This window comes from Zeus faber (genome assembly GCF_960531495.2).
Source record: "Zeus faber genome assembly, chromosome: 14".
NCBI lineage: Eukaryota > Metazoa > Chordata > Actinopteri > Zeiformes > Zeidae > Zeus > Zeus faber.
In genome coordinates this window covers 3,693,065-3,719,631 of record NC_137200.1, presented here as the reverse complement: position 1 = coordinate 3,719,631, position 26,567 = coordinate 3,693,065, and the positions used below count along the sequence as shown (strand labels likewise).

The window sequence follows — 26,567 nt, the reverse complement described above, 5'->3', positions numbered from 1 at the left end:
TAACGCTGTTACAGGGAAATGTGTATTAAAATAAACAGAGCTGAGCCCACGACTTGCATGAAGAAAACCCAGCACAACTAAATTATGGATAGAGGTGACACGTAAACATGTTTTAAAAGATGAACAAGGCAGATTAGCTGTATCCCTTTGACGCTCCATGGTCCCTGATGAGGTGTAATGAGAGGGACGCACAATTCAGGCAGAGGTGATGAACACAAGATCATTCATTGGCAATTTCCATGTTCTTAATTAGTTCAATTAGGACATGAGCAAAACCACTCGATCACAGGGGAAACTCCTGCATGTGTCTACTGAGGTTGGTCAGATTTTAGTGGAACAATAGAAGAACAACAATTCAAGTAAGAAGCAATCCAAATCCTTATCATTGGTTGTTGTAATGAAAAGGTGCATTTATTTACCATCTGTGTTTTGTCGTGCTCTCCATCCTTCACCATAGAGACCAAAACCGGAGAGAGAGGGGGAGAAAAACAAAAAATAACAAGTATAACTACCAAATTTTTTCTTTTTCAAAATGAGCTAACACTCATCAAACGTTGCTCCTTGTAAAGGTACTCCTCACTTAACGACCTACCTGTTTAAGGAACGTTCGGACTTACGACCAGCTCTCTGACCAGTCTGTATTGTGCACTGCGTACGAAACCGCAGCGTCTCAACGTCAGGCATCACCATTCTCAGTCTCGTTCCTGCAGTCTGTCAGTATTCACTACACTAGCGTTCACAATGGCCACGCCCCCTTACCGTGAAATAACACGAGTCCTCGCTTATCGACCAATTTGCTTAACGACCTGGTCGTAGGAACAGAACTCGGTCGTTAAGTGAGGAGTACCTGTAATACAAAGAAATCATTTAAGAATACTTTAGGTTGCCTGTTGAACTTATGTTTAGAAATTTTAGGTTCTGGTGAGAGGATGTTATTTATTGTAAAAAAAAAAAAAAAAAAAAGCAGCCTATTTTAAAGACATGCAACACAGAAATGACAAACTGTGTACACACAAAACTTGGCGACGCACTTATGCCACACATAAGCTTTATGTGTGCTTCACACCGAACACGCATCAGACAGTCAGATTCTCCTTCCTAGTGGCTTTCAGATGAACTGTGCTGGGTTTCACATCCCAAAATATGTCATAGAAAGTGGGAGAGCTTGTTTTTCCAGTACAACAGTTTGCCCAGCTGGCCATTTACCATTTTCCATGAATAAGAGTTAAAAAGCTCTTTTAAGTGCGAACGAAATAAAAATTCACACAATTCACTTCTATAAAAAGAGATTTATGGATATGGTGACATCAAAGGTTAACATTAACAATGTCGCCGTATGTATATGTATGTGACAAATAATCTCTTTAACTTGAACTTATATACTTTGACTTATTTACTAAATTTTAAGCACACTTCCAGCAAAATAACTTGACTGACGTAACTTCAGCAGAACTGTTGAACCAAAACTTGTTGCGCCAGTTGAAAAATTGAACGCATCCCAGAGCCTCCAAAGGACGAGCAAAGTCTGATTTCGAATGCGTCACAGTTTATTGTGTGTGGGATACGACTCTCCATCGGAAGGAATGGACTTCCCCATTGTTCTTGTCATTTGTCGTATTTGTTGCATAAGGCTTTACAATTGGGGACTTAAGACCAGCTCTCTGACCTGTCTGTATTGTACTCTGTACAATAAAAACTCTATATGCTGTACAATACATACTCTATATACACTATATACAATATACTATATACACAACATGTATATACTATATATATTATATACACTATATATACGATATAAACTGTATACACTGTATACATCTCATCTCATCACCAGTCTGTCAGTATTCGCGACACTAGCGTTCGCAATGGCCACGCCCCCTTACAGTGAAATAACACGGGTCCTCACTTATCGACCAGTTCGCTTATCGACCTGGTCCTAGGAACCAAACGGTCGTTAAGTGAGGAGTACCTGTGTATAAATGTTGGTGCACCGGGGAGGCTATGCTTGTTGTTTTATTTCTCTCCTCGAGATAATTTGCTATATGCACCGGTAACAATTGAATTTGTAACTTAAGCTTTGCTTTTGAGTCACACTTCTATCTGTTTGCATCTAAGACGTTTTTGCTCGCGTCGACTCTCAAAATGTGTCGGGTGAGTGTCAGTCCGATTTGAAGCCAAACCCGCTGCTGTTGGTGTAATAAACCGAGTCAGAAGAAATTCTAAAGGAGGCCGTCGCATGTGAGCGAGGCCTGTGCTCTGTTCTTTTTTTACGACCAGGAATCTCTCAGGACCAAAACACCTCCTGGAGGGCGGGAGGGAAGACGGCAAGAGAGGCCAAAAAATCAAATAGTCTGAAGCAGACAGACAGTTTGAAAAAGCTAGAAAACACAGAGAGAAAAAAAACAGCGCGAGTCAGTCAGAGAGGCCTCCTAATGTCGAACAAGTGGACATGAAGATGCGATTTTTATTAGGACCAATAGGCTTCAATATGGACTAATACATTTTAAATGAATTAAAAACGCTATGATAGAATTTGTTCCCATTGTTACACCCCAAACACACCAAAAAGCACAAGTTGTGATGTATATTCATGTAGGTGGAAGTTGAGTGTTCAGTGTTTGACTGTGCGGTGCTACTGTGGAATTTACTTCAGAAAAGACTGAGTAAATCAAATGACTCACTGGATCAACTAATTGCTTACATTTGTAAAATCAATATATTTTTTAGGTACTTGAAACTTGAAATTGAGAAATGAACATGCACCTTTTTCTCGTAAAAAAAGGACCCTTAACTATTGTCAGGATTATTTCAAGTGCTGCTTGAAGCAGTTAAAATAATTAGAATTTTGAAAATAATTTGCTGAGGAACGATCATGTTAAGAGTATAATATTTACCTATTTTTAATAATTGTTACTATTTAATTGCCTTTTAACGCAATGTATTAATGTAAAGCAGTTTGAGTTGCATGTTGCATATGTAAAGGTGCTAAAATAAAGGTAATTATTATTATCATTAATATTTTTTATCATTTTGAGTTGAGCAAAACCTAAAAATATGTAGATTTAACAAATGACAGCAATCTTTTTTAGATGATCCAATGATTCCCATCCAATGATTCCCATGCAATGAGTTTTACCCCCAGTGTGTATTTCTGTGTGACAGTGTCAGAGACACAGACCTTCGACCGCCCTCTTGAAGAACACCTTGCAGCTGCCACAGGTCACCACGCCGTAGTGGCATCCTGACGCCTCGTCCGAACACACCAGGCACACCTTGTGTACCACTCCACCTGGCTTGACAGAGCTGCCGTTCTCGGCCGCTCTGCCCGACAAGCTGAGAGAGGGAGAGAGGGAGAGAGGGAGAGAGAGAGAGAGAGAGAGAGAGAGAGAGAGATTTTATATTATAAAATAAAATAGTATTTTATTGAACACCCGTGGGGGGGAATTCGGGCACCGCAGCAGCTCAGTTGGGAACATGAAGTACACATTGAGTTAGAGGATGGACACAAAATTCATAAATATATCCATTCAAAAATGAACATAAATAAATAAAAAAATAATTAGCAGCTCAGCAAAATAAAATAAAATAGTAATAGAGTAGTAATAAAGTATTAACAACTCAAGAATATACAGTATAGTTAGTTTCAATGAAATGCAAAATAAAATTGTATATACAACATAAAGCGAGCAATGTGCAAAGTGGCATATTGAAATGCATAATAACAATGACAGCAGTATGTTTATTATTCATTCTAATTTCTATCACAAAGTATAGCAACGGCGTTAACTACAAACTCTTTACAAACTACAAATAAGAACAACTTTTTTCCCCCACATTTTACCAACATTGGAGATTTAATGGTTAGAAATTGGCAATTTTTGAATTTCAAGACCACCTATAAGATAAATTGTAGCTGTACGAATCTTTATTATTCACTGAATTTTTCGGGCTAAAAGTGTGACCATCGCTAGAGCTACGGACATGGTTGAGGTGTCGTGTGAACCGGGCGACACAGACATGTCATGGTTCAAGTTTCATCCAAATCGATCCACATAGAGAAGAAAACAGCGAAAAACCTACAAAATTTGACCAAAAGTACCCTAATCTTCGTGCTTCAATAACACATCAACATTTCAAAACTTTAGATCGGGTAATGGAACAAGATGAGTTTTAGAATAAGAGGCTTTGTGAAATCATCATACTATGTACTATAAATGTGTAGATTATGGTTCTAAATGTCCATTTGCGTCATGTACGGTGCTTGATGTAGAGTTCATTGCTCAGTAGTGGTTAGAAATTACAAAGTAGGCGTGTGTGTGTGTCTTTAGGTACCGTCTTACTTGGGGATGTTCGATTGATATTTTATCCCTTTGGTGTTGTTAGATGTGGCGTTGTGGTCCTCCTTACTTTATCGTTTTCGCGGAAGTGGTAGAGTAAGATACAAAATCGGGGAGTACATGATGAGTTCATATTCTCGGAACGAATCAGAAAAATAATTATCCTGAAAATTGTAAAAAAAAAATCACGTAAAAAAGTTTTCTCGTTTCAAGGAATAATAACCCTTTAAAAAATTTGGACAAAAAAACATGAATCCACAGAAACTCGTAACAGCATCCAGTCAAGTCCACCTGACCGTGGGAATGAATGATGCGTTCATGTACTTGGAATGTGTCAGAAAACTAGAAGCCATGAAATTGTAATTAGTCACAGAAAGACGCCAACGCTTCAAAATGTAATTCGTCACTAACACGGCTAAAATGGACCCCATGTGTTGCTGCCTGTAATTGTTATACTATTGTGGATGAGCAGAGTTGGATCAGTAACCGTCTCCTCATGTCTCCTCTGCTTAATGTTGGTCGCCAAATTAAACTACACGTCTAAGAACACAACAAGGTCATTCACCGGTAGACATCTCCTGCAGCCAAAACAATACTCACAAACATAGAAACTCCCACTCTGGCACCAAGCCAGGTTTTAGGAGTCATGGCGCTACAATGCGAACGCAAAATCCCCAATATCTATTAGAGAGATCCATCGGCGTGTGTAATCCACAGGAAGAATGTCTTGGCATGAGGGAGCTTTAAGGCTTCCCATTGCTGTTCCACTTTCGCAACGAAGCACCAGGGCTCCATGACTCTCTGAATTTCGTGGACATGAAGGTCGTTAGGTGGTTTCGGTTTGCGCAACTCCTGCCGCTATTGACATTGTTTCTCGGCTTCTACGGCCTCTGCTAAGCACAGCACTTCCACCTGACACCCCTCCCCTGACCTGAATTCATAGTTGCCCAGGCCCCTACGGTCTATGGAAAGACGCTACTTGTTTTTTGAAATTAGAGAGAGGGAACGGGCAGTGTGTGTGTGTGTGTGTGTGTAGCACAACGTTCATGCATCACTGATAGGCCAACGTTATAGAACTTACGGTCGGGTTATTAGGGTTAGGGTTAGGGTTAGGGTAAGGGTCCCACATTACTTTGCCAGATAAATGAAAAAAAGATTAGAAAAGAATCCTTGAAATGTCATCATGCGTCCCTCGAAAACACTGAAATGTCCAGTGGCATCAGAAAAATAGAAGCCGTGCAATGGAATATCACAATGCTTGTCGTATTTCATGGATACGGGACTTAGTGAAAATGTAATCCCACTAAAAAACAGAACTCAACTTTACAAAAGAAATACGTAAATTACACTGCTATCGTAAATCAACATAAATACGTCATAACTGATGTATACGACACACAACATCTACTGTCACAGAAACTCCCCATGTACTACAATGCTTCAAGGTAAGTTACAACAATGACAACATATAGTTTTGAATAAAAAATAAAAGACTTAAAGACTTTTTGGTAATTAACATCATGTATAAACATTGTCCTATCCTATGTTATAAAAATTCCCCTTCTAAACATTGTTTTCTTTACTACTACATATAAAACAATGTTGATAAACACAATTTTATACAATTTGTCTATTTGTAATTATTTTATTTTATTAAGATTTCCATTTTAATAACATTTATTGATTATTTGACACGTGCTCTTTATAAGTACTGTGATATTTGTTTAATCATTATGTCCAGTTGTTTTGGTCAACTGTTAAATTAAATTAAATTGGTCAACGGTTAAAATAATTCTCTCCAAACACAATTTGAATAAGTGCACAGGATAATTTTGATAAAAAAACAATTCATCATTTTCACGCTCGACAAATTGCAACGGAAAGCCAATCAGTGTGGACAATCTAAAGCTGACCATTCATCTCTGACCAATCACGTTTGTCGATATAGAACTAAGCCCCACCACCTCGCTTGTGGACAGGTTGCGCTTGTAAAAACAGTAGACACACGCACACGGAGCGGACACAGAGCCGCAGGGTCGTGAACTCTGAGGAGAAGCAGAGAGATGATGTGTCGTTGGGACACATACATCCATAGTTTGGCGGGTTTTGTTTATATTTAAGTTTCGACCCAAAGCAGACGGTAAGCATTCATTGTGTAAAATATGTCGCCGGGACGTCCCGACGAAGACGGACAACACAACAAACTTTATTATTTATTTAGACCTACTTGCCATCTTTATTTTGTTTTTCATTTGATCAGAATGTTATTTTAGTGAGATGTTTATTAAAGTAGCTGCACTTGTTACTTATTGTTCACGAACGGAAATTACTTGATTTCAAGTAGCAATATTCATACTTTTTTTATTTATTTTTAAAATGGCGTTTACTGACAGAACTTATTTTATTTTTAATATTCAATAAAAAAAATATTATACATCTACAGTACATCCCTTGATGATGGCATTATCTGTATTGCCTGCTTAACAATTGTTTTAAAGCTCAATAAACACAGATAATATTTGACCGGAATCTCTCCCATTTGTCCAAGAAATTTCCAGGACGCGTTGACCGGCACCAATTTTTTTCGAACGGAAACTGACCTGTTTAATGTGACACTGATTATGTAACATTAAAACGTATAATCAATGGTTGACGTCTGGTTAAAATGGGGATGCTTCATACATACTGTCGTGCAAGTTTGATTCATACCAATCTAGATTTGTATCAAGAACTAACTAAACTAACAAAATTTTCCTAACATTGACAAAAATTGGCGTTATTTTGAAAACTTTATATATTGTCACTTTGTAACATTACAAACCAATGCCATAAAAATCCACCATATGTCTCTAAGTGGTCGTAAAAACAAAAACTTGTAACTTGTGCTAGATTGCACAAATAATTGTATTTATCTTAATTCTAAAAGTACCGTTCTCCTTGAATATTCAAACTGAGGAGCAGAAGAGAAACATGCAGACGTAGTTCCATGTTGATTGGTCCAGACGTAACTCCACGATGTTTGTAACTTTTGTAAATTGTGATGTATTTCACAGAAACCAAAAAAATGTAACAGGTACCTAAAAGGAATAAACTGGACCACATGTATTGCTGCCTGCAGCTATATTTATTATTATTATTATTATTATTATCAGCAGCTAATACGCATTACAGCCACCAGACCACTTATTGTGTGTTTACACTTGTAGTCGGCAAGCTGCTTACGCTTAGCACCATACACACCTGCGCCACAGCCTGTGGTTTTTGGGTCTTTGTTGGGAGTTTCCGGCTATAACAAGCTTTCTGTTGACTGTCCACTTGCCGTTACCGTGCCAACAGCACTCTGCACGCAGCGATACTCATGCAAAGTTGCAGGACTGTTTTCACTGAATGATAAGCCTGAATCCGTGATCAGCATCTTGCCTCCCCTCCCCTCCCCTCATTAAATAAATAAAAAATAAATAAATCAGCAGCGGTGGTCATAGCAGCACCGGCGGTTGATGATCTAACATAACCACAAGGCAGATAGTTCTTCCTTTTGCTTACTTGTTGAGGGAGTGTTCACTAAATAAGACTGATGAATCCTTCCATTTGGATTTTTTCTTTTTGCCTTTGAATTTTTTTATCCCTTTAATTCATTCATCTTTTTTGAAAGGTTGTTGAAAGAAACTTCCATCCTTCTTTAACCGATACATATATGTACGACCGTATGTGTATGTATGTGACAAATAATCTCTTGAACTTGATAACTGCGAGATGTACAGCATGTGCAAAGACAGACAGACAGATAGAGATGGACAGGCATGCAGACAGATAGATAGACAGGTAAGCATGACAGACAGACAGGCAGTCAGAGAGGGACAGGCATGCAGACAGATAGATAGACAGGCAGAGTGGTATGGCTGTCACCCATGCAGAGCTTGATTAGGGATGTCGTCATAACGAAGCAGAGTGCAAAGAATGCAGGCAGGCATGGATGCGCGCACACACACACACACACACACACACACACACACACACACACACACACACACACACACACACACACACACACACACACTAAAAATAAACTCCCAGCTTTCACTGTGAATGACTTATAGACCTAGACATAACCATAGAGAAGCATTATCTCCCAATGTGAGCAGAAGCAACGCTGAGAGCCACAGAGCGATCCAGAGAAACACGCCCACGCACGGCCCCCAAAATACACTCGCACTTCAGAGAAAATGATGAATAACCAGCAACAAGAAAAGCTTAAAAAAACTGTCAGTAGTTCACTAAACCTTGATGCTCTGTCCCTGCACACAAAACTGTCAATCAGAGTAAGCGTGTGTGTGTGTATGTCTGCTTGTGTCTTTTCCAGGTGATAGATCAGAAATAATCTCCAGATAGTGACATTGCAAAGGGGGAGCCGTATCTTTAAGCACACTTCACCAAACCTTTGGATGCGGGATGATGTATTTATGCCTTCAAACCCTGACATATGTTTTGCCCACAAGGTTTTCCGAATGTGTGAATGTGTGTGAGATTGTGTTCGTGAGAGGATCCTTTTTTTTCGTTTTCCGTGGATTTGGGGAATATAGGTTTAAATATAGTATGTATATTCTTATATACACACACACTATATATATCCACAATGTATATAGAGCGTCATCATCCAACACTATGAAAGCTCATAAGTGCTTTATTAGTGTGTGGGAGTGTGGAAAAGCATAACTGGCAATGAGTAGTGAGAGAGTGAAGTCACTTCTAGAGAAGCAGAATAAACAGATGAGGCTGTATAGGTCAGTGCTAATGGACAAAATGGAGCAGATTTATGGGACTGATTGACAGATTTGATCACACCTTCAGAAAGGCTAGGCAAAGCGAAGTCACTATATCTCTACAGTTTGTATATCTCTCCAATTCCAGTTTCATTTAAAATCATAGAGAATATTGCCAATGCAATACATGAAGTAATACCTAAATCCTGTTGCATGTACAGCAAACACATCTTTCTTATCAACAAAAGCTTTTCAGAGAAAATATATTGTCTAGTGCGTTTAATTCTGTCGCAATAGCGGATTCAACAGACCGTTCCACATCAGCGGCAGTCATCCTGGTTGTTTACGAAAATGCCTCAACGGCTCTCCTCTGTACAGTCATTGCATTTAACCCGCTCCGTATTAGATAAACAGTTATGATTGGCACGTCCCTGGAAAGGTTGGGTGGAAATCTGTTTGAATGGGAGGGTGGCCAAACGTATTCTGCAGAGCAAATGAAACATGAGCTGCAGATTCATCTGGTTTCCAGGCGAGTCTGGCCCATGACAACCGCTGATCCCAGGGACATGGTTGAGGTCTTGTGAGAACAGGGACGTCTGTGACATCTTGTGGTTCAAGTTTCATCCATATCGATCTACATTCGGAGCAGATCTGCCAATGTGGTGGTGCGAGATAAGTTTGTGGAGTGGGGAGATTTCTGACACCATCATTAGGTTAGATTCAACTAATTGTCATTGCACAGAGTACAACTACTGAGGCAACGAAATGCATTTCTCTGCATTTTACCCATCCTAGTAACTGACATATCTAGGAGCAGTGGGCTGCCATATAGCGGCGCCCGGGGAGCAGTTCAATTCCTTACATATATGCAAATTGCGGCTCTGGGTCGGTTTTCACATCGGTCCGTAGTGGTTGCTACGGGCAGTCTCTGTGCTGGGTTGGGACAACCTGACACAACACCCTGCTTTTCGTTTGATTCTTTATGTCTTTTGTACATAAACACATTCTGTTCGCAACTAACCCAGTTCCATGTCCCTCCTTATTTCGCAGCATTCGGGCCAGTCGTAACTAGGGTTGGGCACCAATCGCAACGCAGATTTTGGTGCCCCAGAGCAACGGATCTGAATAATGTTTTATTTTAGTCCCAAACATTAAAAAAATTTATGAAATGCCTCTGAGGGACATGCAGTGTTTAGTGCGTTCGAACGGGACCATGTTATTGGGAACTTCCACGTGTAACATCATGAACCGATGTAATATAAGTCCAGTTTCCATCTCTGGGTGGTCATTCAGATTCGCAGAGTTGTGCTGTATCGACCACATTCCAGGGGAGCTGATGCGGCAGTCAATGTAAGCTTGGAAAATTGTAACTCGAGCTGCATTTCAAAGAAGAAACACATTTTTGAAGTACCCATGCCAAGGGTACAATAGTTGCTGTTGGTGTGACAAGCCATCGTAGCCATCGATTTTTTCATCTCTTCAATTTTAAAGCAAGCTTGGCTGAAAAAAAAACTGTCAATCCACAGGGTCACTCAATGTGCCCTGTGTATAACTCCAGAAAAGAATCCTGTTGCTCAAGGTAAGGATGCTGAGAGGGACAAAAGAGAAAACGGGCCACTCCGGTTCACGATTTAATATCGGCGATTTTAAAAGGAGGCACAAAATCTGTGAATCAGCACGTGTGGGTATAAGAGTTGAAAATAAGGATTTTCAATTTTCTGAGTGAGTGAATTTACAGCGTAAAATAACGGTCAAATAAAATAAAGCTGCAAAACGATGGTGGAACCTCATCAGAAACGATATCAACCCAAACAGACCTCTTCAAATAGCTTACTATCTGGCAGTGGTCTACCACATAAAGTGTCATTTAATAATATGAAACAAAGAAAGCTGCAAAATATATTTGACTTCACTGTCCTCTCTCTCTCTCGCTCACTCTCTCTCACTCCCCCCATTCTCTAATTTTCTCTATTCCCAAACTCTCTCCATCTCCCCCGTCCTTCCCTCTCCCCCTCTTGCTGACTGTCGCTTCAGAGCCCTCTCTCTCCCTTCTCCTCTGCGGGCCCCTCCCCCACCTCATCTGTCAGTTATATAATATTCCTATTTCTGCCTCCTCTGACGGGAGCCTCTTGGCCAATCAGACGTCGCTGTGGGATGCGACTGGGGAGGAGGTCAGGCGAGTCATGGGATTATCTGACTCACCTACCCAGAGACAAGCACAGGCGCGCTGCACGCACGCGCACGCACACACACACACACACACACACACACACCTTGTGTTTATGCTCTACTGTTGGTATGAGTGTCTGTTTGCTTGAAACTGACTTTATGAGGGGTTTTTTTTCGCAGTGCAGTAGATGTACACATTAATTTATTTTGTAAATTCCACTTTTGAGCTTTAGATGCACACGTCACGTTACATCACCATCCAATGGACAGTATGTATGTGTGTGTGTGTGTGTTCCACTGGTCAATTAATTATTGATGGAGCTTTTAGTTGCTAGTGATGAGCCCACTGCTATAAAGCCGCCCTTGTTTCAGAAGCATCATGTGATTGTTCGATGGCACCCTCCTTCTTCCCCTCGCCCCACGCCGCCTGGCCCGGCCTCTTTCTCTCAGCTAATTGTCCACATTCAAGCCGTCACTCCACAGCAGCAAATGCGGCAAATTCAACTGTTTCATGGGAACCTGTCTGTTTGCGAACAGAATCCCTTTTACTCATGGTGTGATTTGGGCTTTATAATGCAAACTACGTCCAGAGGCAAGATTTGTTTTGTGCTGCACAGAAGTCGATTGCTTTCTATTTTTCAAGGCCTGTGTATGTGTGGAGTTGAGGCTGGGATCCATTCACAACAATAGAAGCAGTGGAAACCGAAGAACAACCTCTGTGCAATTCAAAGCAAAGCACTTTAACCTCCAGCACAGGAGGTCTCCTTATATTGTATTTTAATAGAATACCATACGGATGGCCCCCCATGGTTCGGCTCGGATGTGAACCAAGGATCAATTGTAAAATTTAACCATCATAGTGAAATACAGTTTCACGACCACTGTTACTTTTTAAATCTCAATGCAGAGTTGACAAAGTTCCTATGTTTTAAAAGTGTTTTACACAATAAATGGAAAGCAAAGTTAGAGACAAATATAACTTTGCTTTGCATTTTTTTCTTTTTGCTGATCCGAAAAATTATCCAATCTGTGACTCAAAACCGTGATATGATTAAAACCGATACATTGCACCCATATATATATGTATATATATATATATATATTAAAAACACTTCCTTTCACACATCAGTTCTGTTTTTAAAGAGATGTGACGGAACGAAATGCATGATGGGTAAAGTTATAAGTGATGGTACAAAATACGTTTTTTTAATTTTGGTCCTACTTTTAGCATTTTCCAACTCTTTCCAGTTACATTTCATTCAGCCAAGGAGTGTGATTAATTGTGATTAATCACACCAATATCATGTGATTAATCGGCATAATCAACTTTTACATTTTCTAAAATTTTTCAGCAGTGCACTAAGTTATAACCATACTATGATTTGATTTTTGAGAATATAAACACAAAATAATCCTAATCAAAATGTATTTATTTTAGGGTGACCACATTTTGAAAACACATTTTGCAGCTGCCAGGGACCCAGCGAACCCTTAGTTCACAATCCAAAATAACCCCAGTTGGGAATAACTCTCCTTTTAACAGCTTCCTTTTCATCCAGTCCAAACTCAATATTGGAGGCTTAAAAAAAAACCCAAAATGAAAACAAAAAAACTAAACATAAAAACCCAAAGTGAATATCCTGCCAGATAACTACTTCAGCTCCATGTCCACAGGTCAGGGTCTAGTGAACGAGCTTCATGCGGTTTGATTGGATCCACTTTACACTCAAACACAACACAATTGAAAGCTCCTTGGCTAAATGAAATCTGACGCAATTCGAAGCGGTAACAAACACGTCATCAGGCAACTCACAATATACACAATATATTGTTTGAACGTAAATAAGACCAAGGAGAATTGACAGAGTTTACTGGAAAACCTAATTTACATACAGCCAATCAGACCAACACGTCACATCGGGAGACCATGGCCACAACATGAAGCCCTGCCCACTCATGGGGCTGAACTTGCTTTACATGAACCTTATCAAATGTCTCCTCTATAGTTTGTTCCCGTCACTCAAAGTTCAGCTCATGAATATCAATGAGTGTGTGACAACTCCCTCTCAGTTCTTGTGACAATTAAGAGTCGCTATGGATAAAACGGTGTAAACATTTTTAGAATGCCGTGTTCAAGGTGACTGAACACTGATTTATGATTTATTTTAACAAAATGTTCAATGAATGATCTATTCTATTCTGATCCAGCTGCATGGACAGGAGATAGTAACATCATTAAATAAACATGCAGGCACTTGTGTATCTTTGACCGTTTTCATACCAAAATTAGCAGGTTAAACCCGCTAAAAATAGGCGATTGACACCTTTCCCATTGCCAGGAGAGATGCCATTATTTTCTGGTGTGTCACGTTCAACGTCATGAACACGTCGGAAAAGGGGCACGATAGATAACATGAGAATAGGTTTTCTGTTCTTTGGTCGTATCTTCAACAGGAATAAGACTAAAGATGGTTTTTATTCTTTCGTTCAGTCTTTTTTTGTTAATTTTATGCCAGTATCATACATAATCTCATATAGTGTTAATGATATAAGAAGAATCATCATTTTATTATTATTATTATTTTTTACTAAGAATCATGATTTTATTAGTCTCACAGGTACACACACACACACACACACACACACACACGACTATATACTGTATATGTATTGCAGAAGAGCTAGCTCTTGACATTGAACATTGGAACATGTCATTTCAGGAAGACAGCTGCCTCATTCGCATTTAATTTATTGCAATGTTTCCAACATTGCTTTTAAAATTCCCTGAGTACTTGGACTGAAAGTCTGATTGTTGGGTCCAATGATTTTGCGAAATAATCGTCGTCAGCTGATAATTGTGATGTCATATTTTTGAGCGCTCCAGTTAAAAATCTGTAAAATTCAAAGTCAAGTACTTCAACTTCGTCCAGGACAGGAAGTGTCCATTCCTGTGTTTAACATACTCTTTCTATTCAAACCATTGAACCATTGAATAGCATAGTCATTATTGTAGCGATTAATCAAATGATATTGGTGTGATTAATCACAATTTAGAAATGTACTCAAATTTGACCCTAAAAACAGATTATTCTATTTAAAAAGTAGTGCATTGAGTAGTAGCCATACAGTGATTTTATTAGTAAGAGCGGAAAGTACAAAATAATTGTTATCAAAATGTATTTAATGGCATTTTCACCATAAACAAGCCGCTACCGTTCTCCTATTACTATGCAAATAAAATATAATAATAATTAATAATAATTTCTGATGCAGCAGAGTCATGTCGAAGGCTTTCTGACGCTACACTTCCCTGTTGCACAACGGCCTTAACCTGGTGAAGGGAAATGTGTTTCCTTGGCTCCGGGCAGATTGGATTTGTCGCTGCTGCAGTGAGAACCTTAAAGCAGATGGATGGCCGAGGTCCACACGGTCCCCAATTCTACCTGCTGGCCTTATGTGGTTAGCTTTCATTTAACACATTAATGCTTTGGTCCCCACAAGACTCTCTCCCTGCGCGCGCGCGAGAACACACACACACACACACACACACACACACACACACACACACACACACACACACACACACACACACACACACACACACACACACACACACACACACACACACACACACACACACACACACACACACACAATTTGATCAAAGAAAGTGGCAAGAAATGGATAATTTAATTGCCATCTTCTGCTTGCTTGGTTTTTCTGTGTGTGTGTGGGTGTCAGACTAAGAAATTGACATAATGCAGCACTTTTTTATATACAGTATATAACAGCACAAAACAGTGATATTCATTCAGGCATATAAATATACCACTGTTAGAGGAAAAAATGAATTTAAAAAATCATTCTAAGAGTCAGACATTTAAAAAATACAATGTCAACATTGTGCTCATGTGCTTATGACTAGCAGAAAAATGGAAATACATGTTATTTTATGTTTGCATAAACCAATGGTTTCACGGGTCACAAGCAGACGGGCTTGTAGAGACTTCTAGAAAGCGTCAAATTCTTGGACCAAAAAATGTCTGAAAAGTTGCCGTGGAAACTCTGTGAAGTAAAGGAAAAGGAAGGAGGGAATGGCAAGGAGCAACGGAAGGTCAAGGGGAAACTATTCCACAGCACATTCCACTGTTTGGCCTACTTCTACTGTACTCTATCGCCTGAGTTTTCCATGTTCAACACAGCAGAATATGGAATTGGCAGGTGTTAAATGTCACATGCACAGCAAAACAATAACGCATGCTGGAATATGTTGACATAAAAAACATGATGAAAGACCACTGACACATTTTTGGGAGCTGGCCATGCGATACCAATAATGTAAAAATATTCAAATTAAATCTGAAAAATTTACAATGTGTCAATGTCGCTGTTTCAATTAAAGGAGCAATAGACCAATAGAGTATAGAACCTTATGACAATGTTGTTTGCACAGTGTTATGGCTATAGAATAATGACACCATCTGCATTTAGTTTGGTTACTTATAAGCCTCCATATCACTACGCATTCGGACTGCCACAGGGTACGAATCCCCGGGAAAATTATCTATTTATGGCAGAGCGTCACAGGAAGTGTTTCAACTAAGTACTCTACTCCACCTGGAGCAATCTACTCCAGGGAGATCATAAACCCTTGAATATAAAAAACACAAATTGAAATGTAATAGGTCGAGGAAATGTCAAGGTTATAGTGCTTTTTGTCCAGAGAAACTGCAGCTCCCCTATTTACTTGTATTTGTTTACAGGCCAGTCTTGCCGGTTCCAATATGGCGGCAGTGTTGACGTATCGGAGCAACGGGCGTCTATGTATCTTCACTACTCACAAAAAGTTAGGGATATTTGGCTTTCGGGGGAAATTGATGGAAAATGTAAAAAGTTCACGCTACAGTGATATTATATCATGAAAGTAGGGCATTTAAGTAGAAGCATGCAATGGTGATTTCCTCATGTCAAACAATTTATTGAAACAAAGGCCAACAACAGTGGTGGGTTTACCACAACAAAAAATGTCAATGTCTCAATAACTTGTCATGTGCCCTTGAGTATAGATTACAGCTTGACAACCACGTCTCATGCTGTTCACAAGTCGACTTATTGTCTGCTGAGGCATGGCCCCCCACTCTTCATGAAGGGCGGCCCTCAGGTCATTGAGGTTCTGGGGTACAGAGTTACGAGCCTCTACACGGCGACTCAGCTGATCCCATAGGTTTTCTATGGGATTCAGGTCTGGAGAAAGTGCAGGCCACTCCATTTGAGGTACCCCAGTCTCCAGCAGCCGTTCTGTAATGATATGACCTCGATGAGCTGGAGCATTGTCGTCCATGAAGATGAAATGAGGCCTGTGTTGTTCATGCAGGGGCACAATGACTGGATTAATGATGTTATTCAGGTAGTATGGGCTTGTCACTGTACAATTCACAAAGTGTAGGGCAGTTCTGTATTGACTAGACACACCTGCCCACACTGTAACACCACCACCACCACCAAAGGCTCGTTTGGTGACAACAGTGGCTGATGCATAGCTCTCTCCTTGACGTCTCCAACATCGTTGGCGGCCGTTGCACAGTATTTAGTCCCAGCTTCCTAGTCATTCCTTGCCAGACCGTCAACTAGCCTTCCCGAGTTGTAGCGCTATTGGCTCCCTTCCAAGTTCCTAGTGCATATTCGTAGTTCATAGTTTATGTCTCGTTGTCTCGTTTTCCCCTTAGTTGCTGCTGGTCGACCCAGTCTGTCTCTCCAAATCCAGCCAGCCCGGTTTACCTGCCTGTCTCCGCTCGTCGACCAAGGCTGCCCGTCCATCTCCATCCAGCCTGGTTCCCCGTCTCTCCACCCGGATCCTGGACCCCATCTCCTGGTCATCATCATCCCTGCCCTGCCCTGCTCCATCCCTACCCGACCGGGTCCCCCCGGCCAGCTCCACCGTCCCGGCTAATAAACATCCTTTGCCTGCCTTCCGGCTCCCTGTGTCCTGCGTTTGGGTCTCCGGGTTCTGGTCGTGACAGTAAGGTCTGGCCAGGAAAACATGGACCCAACACAGAAGGGCTCCGCCGCGCACTCCGGGACCAAGGAGTGTTGCTTGGGCAACATGACCAGGCCCTCCGGGACATCTTGGCTGCCGTCAGCAGCCTGCAGTTCCTCCGGCCCCCGTGGCCCCCCCTGCTCCTCCGACCCGTCCTCCTTCCCCCACCAGGGCTCCCAGCGCCTCTCTCGTCCCCCCTGAGCCCGACGTTCCGGCTCCAGCGCCTTACGACGGCGATTTCGGCACCCGCGGCGCCTTCCTCGTGCAGTGCGCGGTGGTTTTTCAACAGCGGCCGTCGTTGTACGCCTCCGATAGTGCCCACATCGCGTTCCTCATCTCCTGCCTGAGGGGCTGCTCTCGGCTGGGGTTCCGCGGTTTGGAGTCAGGGGGGCCCCGTGAGTCTCTCCTACAATCTGTTCAACCGCGAAATGAGGAGAGTCTTCGACCACCCAGTTTGCGGCAAGGAGGCCGCCAGAAGACTCCTCTCCCTCCGCCAGGGTTCCCGTAGCGTCGCCTCCCTCGTCGTCGAGTTCCGGACTCTAGCCGCAGAAAGCGGCTGGAATGACAGAGCCCTGCAGGACGTGTTTCAGCGCGCCCTGAACGACGAGTTGCGGGACGAGTTGGCACGGCGGGACGAGCCCACGGACCTGGACCAACTAGTGGAGACCACCATCTGCCTGGACAACCGGCTACGGGAGCGCCAGCGCAAGAGGGAGGGGGCGAGACTCCAGTCCGTGCCTCCTGCCTGGGCGGCCACGCCCCGGTCTCCAGCGCCCGCTACTCTTGGGCGCCTCAGAAGTCCCCCGACTGTCTCCGATGCCGAGCCAATGCAACTTGGTCGCTCCCGGATTTCCCCCGAGGAGCGAGCACGCCGCATACAGACCGGCGCCTGACTGTATTGCGGCCGGCTGGGACACCTCCGAACAACCTGCCCGATCCGGCCACGAGAGGGCGACTTCTCGGTAAGGTTACGTTCCGGTCGCTCCAGAGCCAACCAGCTCTCCCGTCCGCTGCTCCCAGTTACCCTTTTGTGGGGAGATATAACACTCTCTTCCTCCGCTCTCATAGATTCCGGGGCGGATGCAAGTTTTCTCGACCAGGGACTAGCACATAAGCTAGGGCTGACACCCATCCCTCTCCCCGCACCACTCGAGGTCAAGGGGCTGAACGGGTCACATCTGACCCAGATTACCCACCAGACAGCTTTCCTCAAGCTGCTACTCTCCGACAACGACTGTGAGTCCTTGAGGTTCTTCCTCATTGATTCCCCACTGAACCCCGTGGTTCTGGGGTACCCCTGGCTCCAGACCCACAACCCTCAGATGGACTGGCGCTCGGGCAGCGTGAGCTCCTGGAGCACACACTGTCATGCCCACTGCCTCCGCCCGGCCTCAACCGCGCCACCATGCACGCCGCCGGGGGTCCCCAAGAGCCCTGACCTGCCCTCGGTTCCGTCACAATATCTGGACCTGGTCCCGGTCTTCAGCAAGCAGGGTGCGCTATCCTTACAACCTCATCGCCCCTACGACTGCGCAATCAACCTCCTGCCAGGCGCCCCCCTCCCCTGCAGTCGCCCGTATAACATCTCCCGGCCCCAACAGGAGGCCATGGAAACTTACATCCGCGACTCTCTCGCTGCCGGGATTATTCGCCCCTCGTCTTCTCCGCTAGGCGCAGGGTTCTTGCATTGATTTCAGGGGACTAAACGACATCACTATCAAAGACAAGTACCCCTTGCCCCTGATGGATTCAGTCTTCGTCCCCATTCAGGGTGCCACCCACTTTTCCAAGCTCGACCTCCGCAACGCTTACCACCTGGTCCACATCCGCGAAGGGGACGAGTGGAAGACCGGGTTCAACACCCCGCTCGGACACTTCGAGTATCTTGTTATGCACTTTGGTCTGTCAAATGCCCCAGCGGTCTTCCAGGCCCTAATTAACGATGTCCTCCGGGACATGCTCAACTCATTTGTCTTTGTGTACCTCGACGACATCTTGATTTTCTCCAAATCCCTCTCCGACCACGTAAAACATGTACGCCTGGTGCTGCAGCGCCTCCTGGAGAACCGTCTGTTTGTTAAGGCCGAGAAGTGTGTCTTCCATGTTCCGTCCATTTCCTTCCTAGGCTTCACCATTGGCCGAGGGAGGCTGGAGATGGACCCCAAGAAGGTGGCCGCCGTGTTGGAGTGGCCAACCCCAGCCAATAGGAAGCAGCTCCAACGGTTCCTCGGGTTTGCAAACTTCTACCGGCGCTTCATCCGTAACTTCAGCCGCATCGCTGCTCCCCTCTCAGCCCTTACCTCCACCGCAGTGGCGTTCAAGTGGAGCCCCGCGGCCGAGGCCGCGTTCCTCGACCTCAGGAGCCGCTTTTCATCGGCCTCAGTCCTGGCCCAGCCCGACGCCAACCTCCAGTTCGTGGTAGAGGTGGACGCTTCAGACACGGGGGTAGGAGCAGTATTTTCTCAGCGCTCCCCAACCGATGGTAAGCTCCACCCCTGTGCCTTTCTGTCCCGCAGGCTCACCCCACCCGAGCGCAACTATGACGTGGGTAACCTGGAACTACTGGCCGTCAAACTAGCCCTGGAGGAATAGCGCCACTGGCTTGAGGGAGCAATCCACCCCTTCGTTGTCTGGACCGATTATAAGAACTTGGCCTATATCCGGACGGCGAAGCGGCTCAACTCCCGGCAGGCCAGGTGGGCGTTGTTTTTTGGCCGGTTTAACTTCTCTCTATCCTACCGCCCAGGAACCAAGAACACCAAACCTGACACCCTGTCCCGTGTGTTCGCGCCAGACGAGTAGACAGGGGCTCCAGAACCCATCCTTCCACCCCTGTGCCTTGCCGCCACACACACCTGGGAGATCGAGTCCCTCGTCACCCAAGGGGACGTGACAGCAACAGGTTAAAACCCTCATCGCCACACTCACTCAGGATAGGAGCCCTGTCATGACATGTTCTATCTGCTCCTGGCTAAATCCAACTGGCCAACTCTCTACAATAAACTGGTGTTCACTGCATATATGTATGAACGTATGTATATGTATGTGACAAATAAATCTCTTGATTTGAATCTTGTTTACAACCTATCATCTTCTGTGTCTCCGTGCCGGAGGGCCCTGAAAACGCCACTTGGGTGGCGCGTGGTAGGAGAAAGTCTATGACTGTGCAACCAATATAAATCAAATTAAACTAAAATTGTGGTAATTTAAATTTACCTCTTCAGTGAACATGGTTCTTTCTTATCTCTTTTTTCCAAAGTCGTGTTGATTATTTTCACGGAGCTCTGAGGAAAATGTAAAGTGATCCAGTTGTCTATCGACAGCAGCACAATCGATATTTCTATTAGGAAACACTGTGGTGGGGAAGTTGAAAAGTTGTCTATTGCTTCTTAAAATATCAATATGATGTTATGTCTTTTTTTTTTTTTTTTTTCTTCCATTCAATGGAAGAAAATATTGATATTACATTTGATTTGAAAAACATATTAAAATTGTATGTATACAACATTATAAAACATATTTTAATTTACAATGCAAATTGGACACTTATCTAGTATATGTAAATGTTTGTTATTTATATTTGGGTCTGTTGGACAGACCCAAATATAAATGTCAGAATATGGAAAGTGTTGTTGATCTAATGTGACAGCCCCACTGTTAAACAGTGGCGAGTTAAACAAGTTTAACGACATTTTTTCTGCACACTGTTTTAAAAAGACATTATTTTAAATAATGTTTCTTTTTCCAGCAATGATGTACTTTTCTCACACCAAGTCAGGGCCTAGAGTGAACAAACGCTTACAGTTCATAATAGTTAATAGTGGTCGACCATATGGGTTTTTCCAATGGCTGATGCCGATATTTAGAGGGCAGGGTGGACGATATATTATGACGATATGTAATGCCAATATCATGTTGTTGTTGGCTTTTTGCATCTGATAAAATACAACCATTTAAGAATAATAACCAATAAGACACAATATTGCTGAACTTAAATTAACATTTATTAAACACTAATGTTATTGTCTTTGTTGCCTCTGCAGTGCACTTATTTTAAATAAAAAATGTATCAACTGAATAAATGTCCACAGGTAATCAAAAAACTAAACTTTGTAAAAATAACTTATCAATGAAAAATATATAATTATAAACGATAAAATAAATAAATAATTATATACTGCTTCATATTAATGTCTGGTCGGGAAATAGAGTCTCCTCTCTGCAGAAGTGCAGGATTTATTATTTACAACTAAAGTATTTACACAAAGACATCCAGTTTTTACGAAATTAAGTTCCATAGCAACAGAAAGCAACAGCGAGACGGTGTGACGCGGTGCGGGACACACTTGTTTTTTGTTTGTAATGGGACGGAACTGGACAGTCCCTTAACTCAGTGGTGTTTCAAAAATTTGTTTCATACAATTTAGGAAAAACACAAAAATAAATAAATCTAACATAAAAACACAGGAAAAGCAGCACGGGAAAGCACGCACGGTTCAGGGCTGTCTGGAGGAGAAAAAAAACTCTAATTCTATCTAATTCTCAGAGTTAAGTTTAAATTTTGCCTGAAATGCAAAGATTCAAGATTCACGATTCAAGACATTTGTCACATACATATACGTACTGTAATACAAATATGCAGTGAAAGGTCAAAGTATTTCCAAAAAGCAATCCTGCTGTTTTCTTTAAAAACCGGCCGCAGAGGTTCTGGGCTTGCCATCTTTCATGAGTTTCCACCATAACAAACAGCGAGTGAGTGAGAGAAGGCGGGGCTATGTGGGCGCTGAAGCGGTGTATTCAAAATCGCCATTTACAGAAAAATAACATTTTAACACTGCTCTGCCGCCATAATTTGTTTATCGGCGTCTTGAGCGCAGGCATCGGCCGAGGACAATTATTAAAACATGTGCAATATCAGCCCAATTAATCGCCCGACTGATTAATTGGTCGACCACTATTATTTAATGATACCTTGATATTGATAATTTGGCAATATTTTCATTGAATTGAAGTTGCCAAATTTCTGTTGAGCTTTCAAAGGTGAGAAAAAATAAAACTAAAACTAGCTCTACCATTAAAAAAAAAAGTATGGTCTTGAGGGGCCGAGCCATAAGACACAAGGAGTTGCAGGTAGAATATGCAGAAATTTGGGATGTATTTTTATATTTTTAAAATGAGGGTTTTATTTTTTCTTATTTTGGTACAATTTTTGTTTCCCACTCACCGGGGGACTTCAACATGCCTCTTGACTGCCTCCAATTTTTGACCCTCTGGCTAAGCACAACCTAACTGCAGGCGTGAAAACCTTCAAGGCAGCAGCAACAGGGGTACTAATAGGACGGTTAAATGAACATCCGCCCACAATTGCTGTTTGCCGGGTGTCTAATGGAGTCAAAGAGCAACTGACAGAAAGAGTGCAGCGGGGGAGCTACAGACGCTGTGGGTTATGAGAATGAAAAAATTAATTCAATGGAAATGTGTTTGAATAACGTGTTTCAAGAAATAAAGAGTGTAGACTGATAGCGAGTGACATGGGTTTGAATGGTTTAAGAGACTGGATTCAAACTTAAGGAAACAATGCGAAAGACACTCTCTTCTCCACTCTGTTTTCCTTACACACACTGATTTTTGTTTGTCGTTTACTGTTTGATTTATTTTTTGTGATTTTTTTAGGTTTATTTTTATTGTTTATTATTTATGTTTAGGGTTATTGTATGTTGCCAATAGTTCTATCTTTTACTGTATATTGAAATTTTTTTCCCCAATTTTTCTTCTACTACTTTATTATAATTGTTTTGATGGGAGCTGCTGTAACACGGCAATTTCCCTCCAGGAATGAATGAAGTATATATTTGGTCATTTAATATGTTCACTGATTGGGCAGCCAGGCCAAGGCTTGGTGGCTGCCCAACACAGTGAACACAACTCCAAAACTATATTATAGTTTTGGAGCAGGTCTGCCTTTAGTGTGTGAGCGGGCGAGAGCTCGTAGGGTGTATTGATGCGTCTAGTGCAGCATACTAGAGAGATGTTGCTTGTAGAGATGCATGTGACTCCCCTCCCTTAGTTCCTGCCGCTGACCAACGCAGTCTGGGTAAAGGAAGCTGAGTGCGTTAGTCTTCTGAGGTCAGTACATAGCCTCTCCATCGCCAAGACTTCTGCAGTGCCTCCGCGTGGCCACACACGGTAACTGGGTATCGCGATGTCCCAGGCCAAACTGTAGGAGATCTCGGAGCAGCAGTGGGCCCCAGCGGCAAGGCGCGCAGGCCCACCGGTGTGTGGACAAGCCCTGGTATCTGCCAACCGCTGTCCCAGCTATGGGTTAAATAGCATGGGCAGATGGGGCTCATAGCCTTGGATGGCAACCCGTCTAGGAGAAGGACACTCTGAACATAAACCGGGACTACAAGGAGTTGCGCCCCACAGTCCGCTATCCGCATAGTAAAGCCAACCATGGAGTACAAAGTCATTCCAAATCCTATACTTCCAGCGGCGGGAGTCCGCAGGAACATTGCGGCGGATGGTGGTGCTGGTCCTCCTTCTGGGGGGCACCATGACGACAGGACCTCAAACCCTGGGAGTGTCCCAGGGAGGGTCCTGTCCGATCACAGCACCCCGTCCAATGCACTCATGCGCTGTCGGAGACCATTCGTTATGGGAACCTTCAACGCATGCACAGCGAGAGAAGAAGCGAGGTTGATTGAGCTAGCACACTGTGCTGAGGAATGGGGAGTGGAGATCCTAGGGATCCAAGAACACAGAAGAGTGCACACTGATGACCTGATCGTGTACCGCAGAGTGGAGAGATGCATGTTCATCTCTGCATCAGCGTGGCGAAACGAGGCCCAGGCCGCAACAGGCGGCGTCGGGTTAATGCTGAGTTCTCGAGCGCGAAAGGCTCTTCTTCCTGTTTACCACCACACAGACAGGATCCTGATCGCAGAGTTTTCGGGCAACCCAGTAACAACAGTCATAGTCGTGTACTCACCCACCAACGTGGCACCATCTGACGTGGTGGTGGAGTTCTTTGAGGACCTAGTAACAGCGGTCCGAGACGTCCCAGCACACAACTTCCTGGCAATCCTTGGGGACTTCAACGCAAGGCTTGGACCAGAGGACGCACCCTTCCCTTACCACGACTCTACCAACCGCAATGGCGCCTACCTCACTGCCTTCCTCATGGAACATGAGCTGCTGGCGGCAAACACGATCTTCCGGAAGAGAACAGGCAAGAGATGGATCTTCCGAGATCGAGCCAAGGGTATGCTTCGACAGTTGGATTACATCCTAGTGAGGAAGAGGTGGAGGAACTCCATCATGAATTCAGAACCATACTCCACATTCAGTTCTGTGGGCTCAGACCACCGCGTGGTCTCCATGCGGGTGAGACTGAGCCTCAGGGTCCCTAAACCAAGTCCTAAGATCTGGCGGGACTGGAAAGCGTTCTCAAACGACCCTGGCCTTCAAACCAGGTACACGGAGGAGGTGAGGAAGCGTTTCCAGCAGCTGGACAAAGGAGCGGAGTCCAGCAATGAATACATGCGTTTCATTGCTGCGAACGAGGAGGCGACCAAACTATCGGAACACCCTGAGGTAGTAGCGGCACGAGGGTATGTGGAGGAAGCCCGCCTCAACTATGAGCGGGTACCAACAGTGGAGAGACGTAGGGAGCTGAACGAAGCCAAACAGCTTCTCTTCAACACCTACGACACCATCAGAGGGGAGGAGCTGATGGAGAAAGTGCAGAGAGTGAAGGCAGCGCAAGGTGGACAGAGATATGGGGAGGCCTGGAGGGTAATCAATGAAATGACCGGGAGGAAGAGGACCAAGGAGGGACAGGTTGACGGACACAGCCCTGAGGAGAGGGTGACAACCTGGGCCAGGCACTTCCAGAGGCTGCTGGGAGAGACGGCGGAAGCAGTGGAGGAAGATGTGCCAACAGTCCTCCAAGACCTGGGAATTGATGATGGTCCCTTCACGGCTGGGGAGGTCGCCAGGGCAAAAACCACCGTGAAGTGGGGAAGAGTGCCGGTCCAGATGGTCTACCCCCAGAGGTCCTGAAGAAATGTGATCTCGACGACATCTTTCTAGATTTCTGCAACCTTGCTCTGCTGCACAATCGACAGCCTGATATGTGGTCTCTATCGAACATCATCCCAGTGCCCTAAGATGGAGATCTCTCGAAACCGGACAACTACCGAGGCATTAGCCTGAGATGTATCCCTGCAAAGATCTACAATCGCATGATACTGAACAGGATAAGACCTGCCATCGACCCTCATTTGAGGGAGAACCAGAACGGCTTTTGGGAGGGGAGAACAGCCCAGATCTTGGCACTCAGGAGAATATTGAGGAGGTGAGGAAGGACAACCTGACTGCAGTTCTGTGCTTCATTGATTTCAAAAAGGCTTTTGACTCGATCCACAGAGGCATGATGGTGAAAATCCTTAAGGTGTATGGAATTCCTTCCAACCTACTCCGAGCAATAGAGACCATGTACGCAGGAACAGGGGCCAAGGTGATGACCCCAGATGGCAACAGCGAGGAGTTTGACATCCTGGCTGGCGTTATGCAAGGGGACACACTAGCCCCCTTCCTCTTCATCATAGTCCTCGATTACGCACTCAGGAAGGCAATCAGCGGGCGAGAGCAGGAACTTGGCTTCACGCTAACACCAAGGAGGTCAAGAAGACATCCCGCAGTGGTCCTCACAGACCTTGATTATGCGGATGACATCAGTCTGCTCTCCAATAATGTGGAACAAGCACAAGAACTACTGAAAAGGGTAGAGCTAGAGTGCGCCAAAGTTGGCCTGAGGCTAAACACCAAGAAAACTGAGGTCATCACCTATAACGTTCCACCAGAACATCAACCTCTGACTACAGCAGGAGGAACTGTGCTGAAAGAAGTCGATGACTTCAAGTACCTGGGTTCATGGGTCAACTCAACTGAGCAAGATCTGAAAGCGAGGAAGGCACCTGCATGGAGGGCCCTGAACGGCATGTCCAGTGTATGGAACTCCAACCTCCCCCGCCAAATCAAACTCAGCTTCTTCTATGCGACAGTAGAGTCCGTTCTCCTCTATGGCAGTGAATGCTGGTCCCTGAAGCCAACCGTAGAGAAGTCTCTGGACGGGTGCTACACCAGGATGCTGTGTGTAGTGCTTAACATCAGCAAGAGTACACATGTAACCAACAGAATTCTGTATGAGGGAATACCAAGGGTGAGCGAGAAGATTGCTGTAAGGAGAATGAGACTAGC

General features: G+C 43.7%; 1 protein-coding gene across 2 annotated transcripts in view; it reads right to left on the bottom strand.

The window, feature by feature from the left end:
• The window catches only part of LOC307240359 (glucocorticoid receptor-like), a 92,899-nt gene that overhangs the window by 23,294 nt on the left and 43,038 nt on the right, over positions 1–26,567 (bottom strand). Inside the window, exons 3-4 of one of the 2 annotated variants that reach the window (XM_080014120.1) lie at positions 3,182–3,336; positions 420–446 (exon numbers count right to left, since the gene is read on the bottom strand). In XM_080014120.1, coding sequence (XP_079870246.1) covers positions 420–446; positions 3,182–3,336 — 182 coding nt within the window. The remainder of the gene's footprint in view (positions 1–419; positions 447–3,181; positions 3,337–26,567) is intronic. The other variant, XM_080014121.1, reaches the window with a different exon arrangement.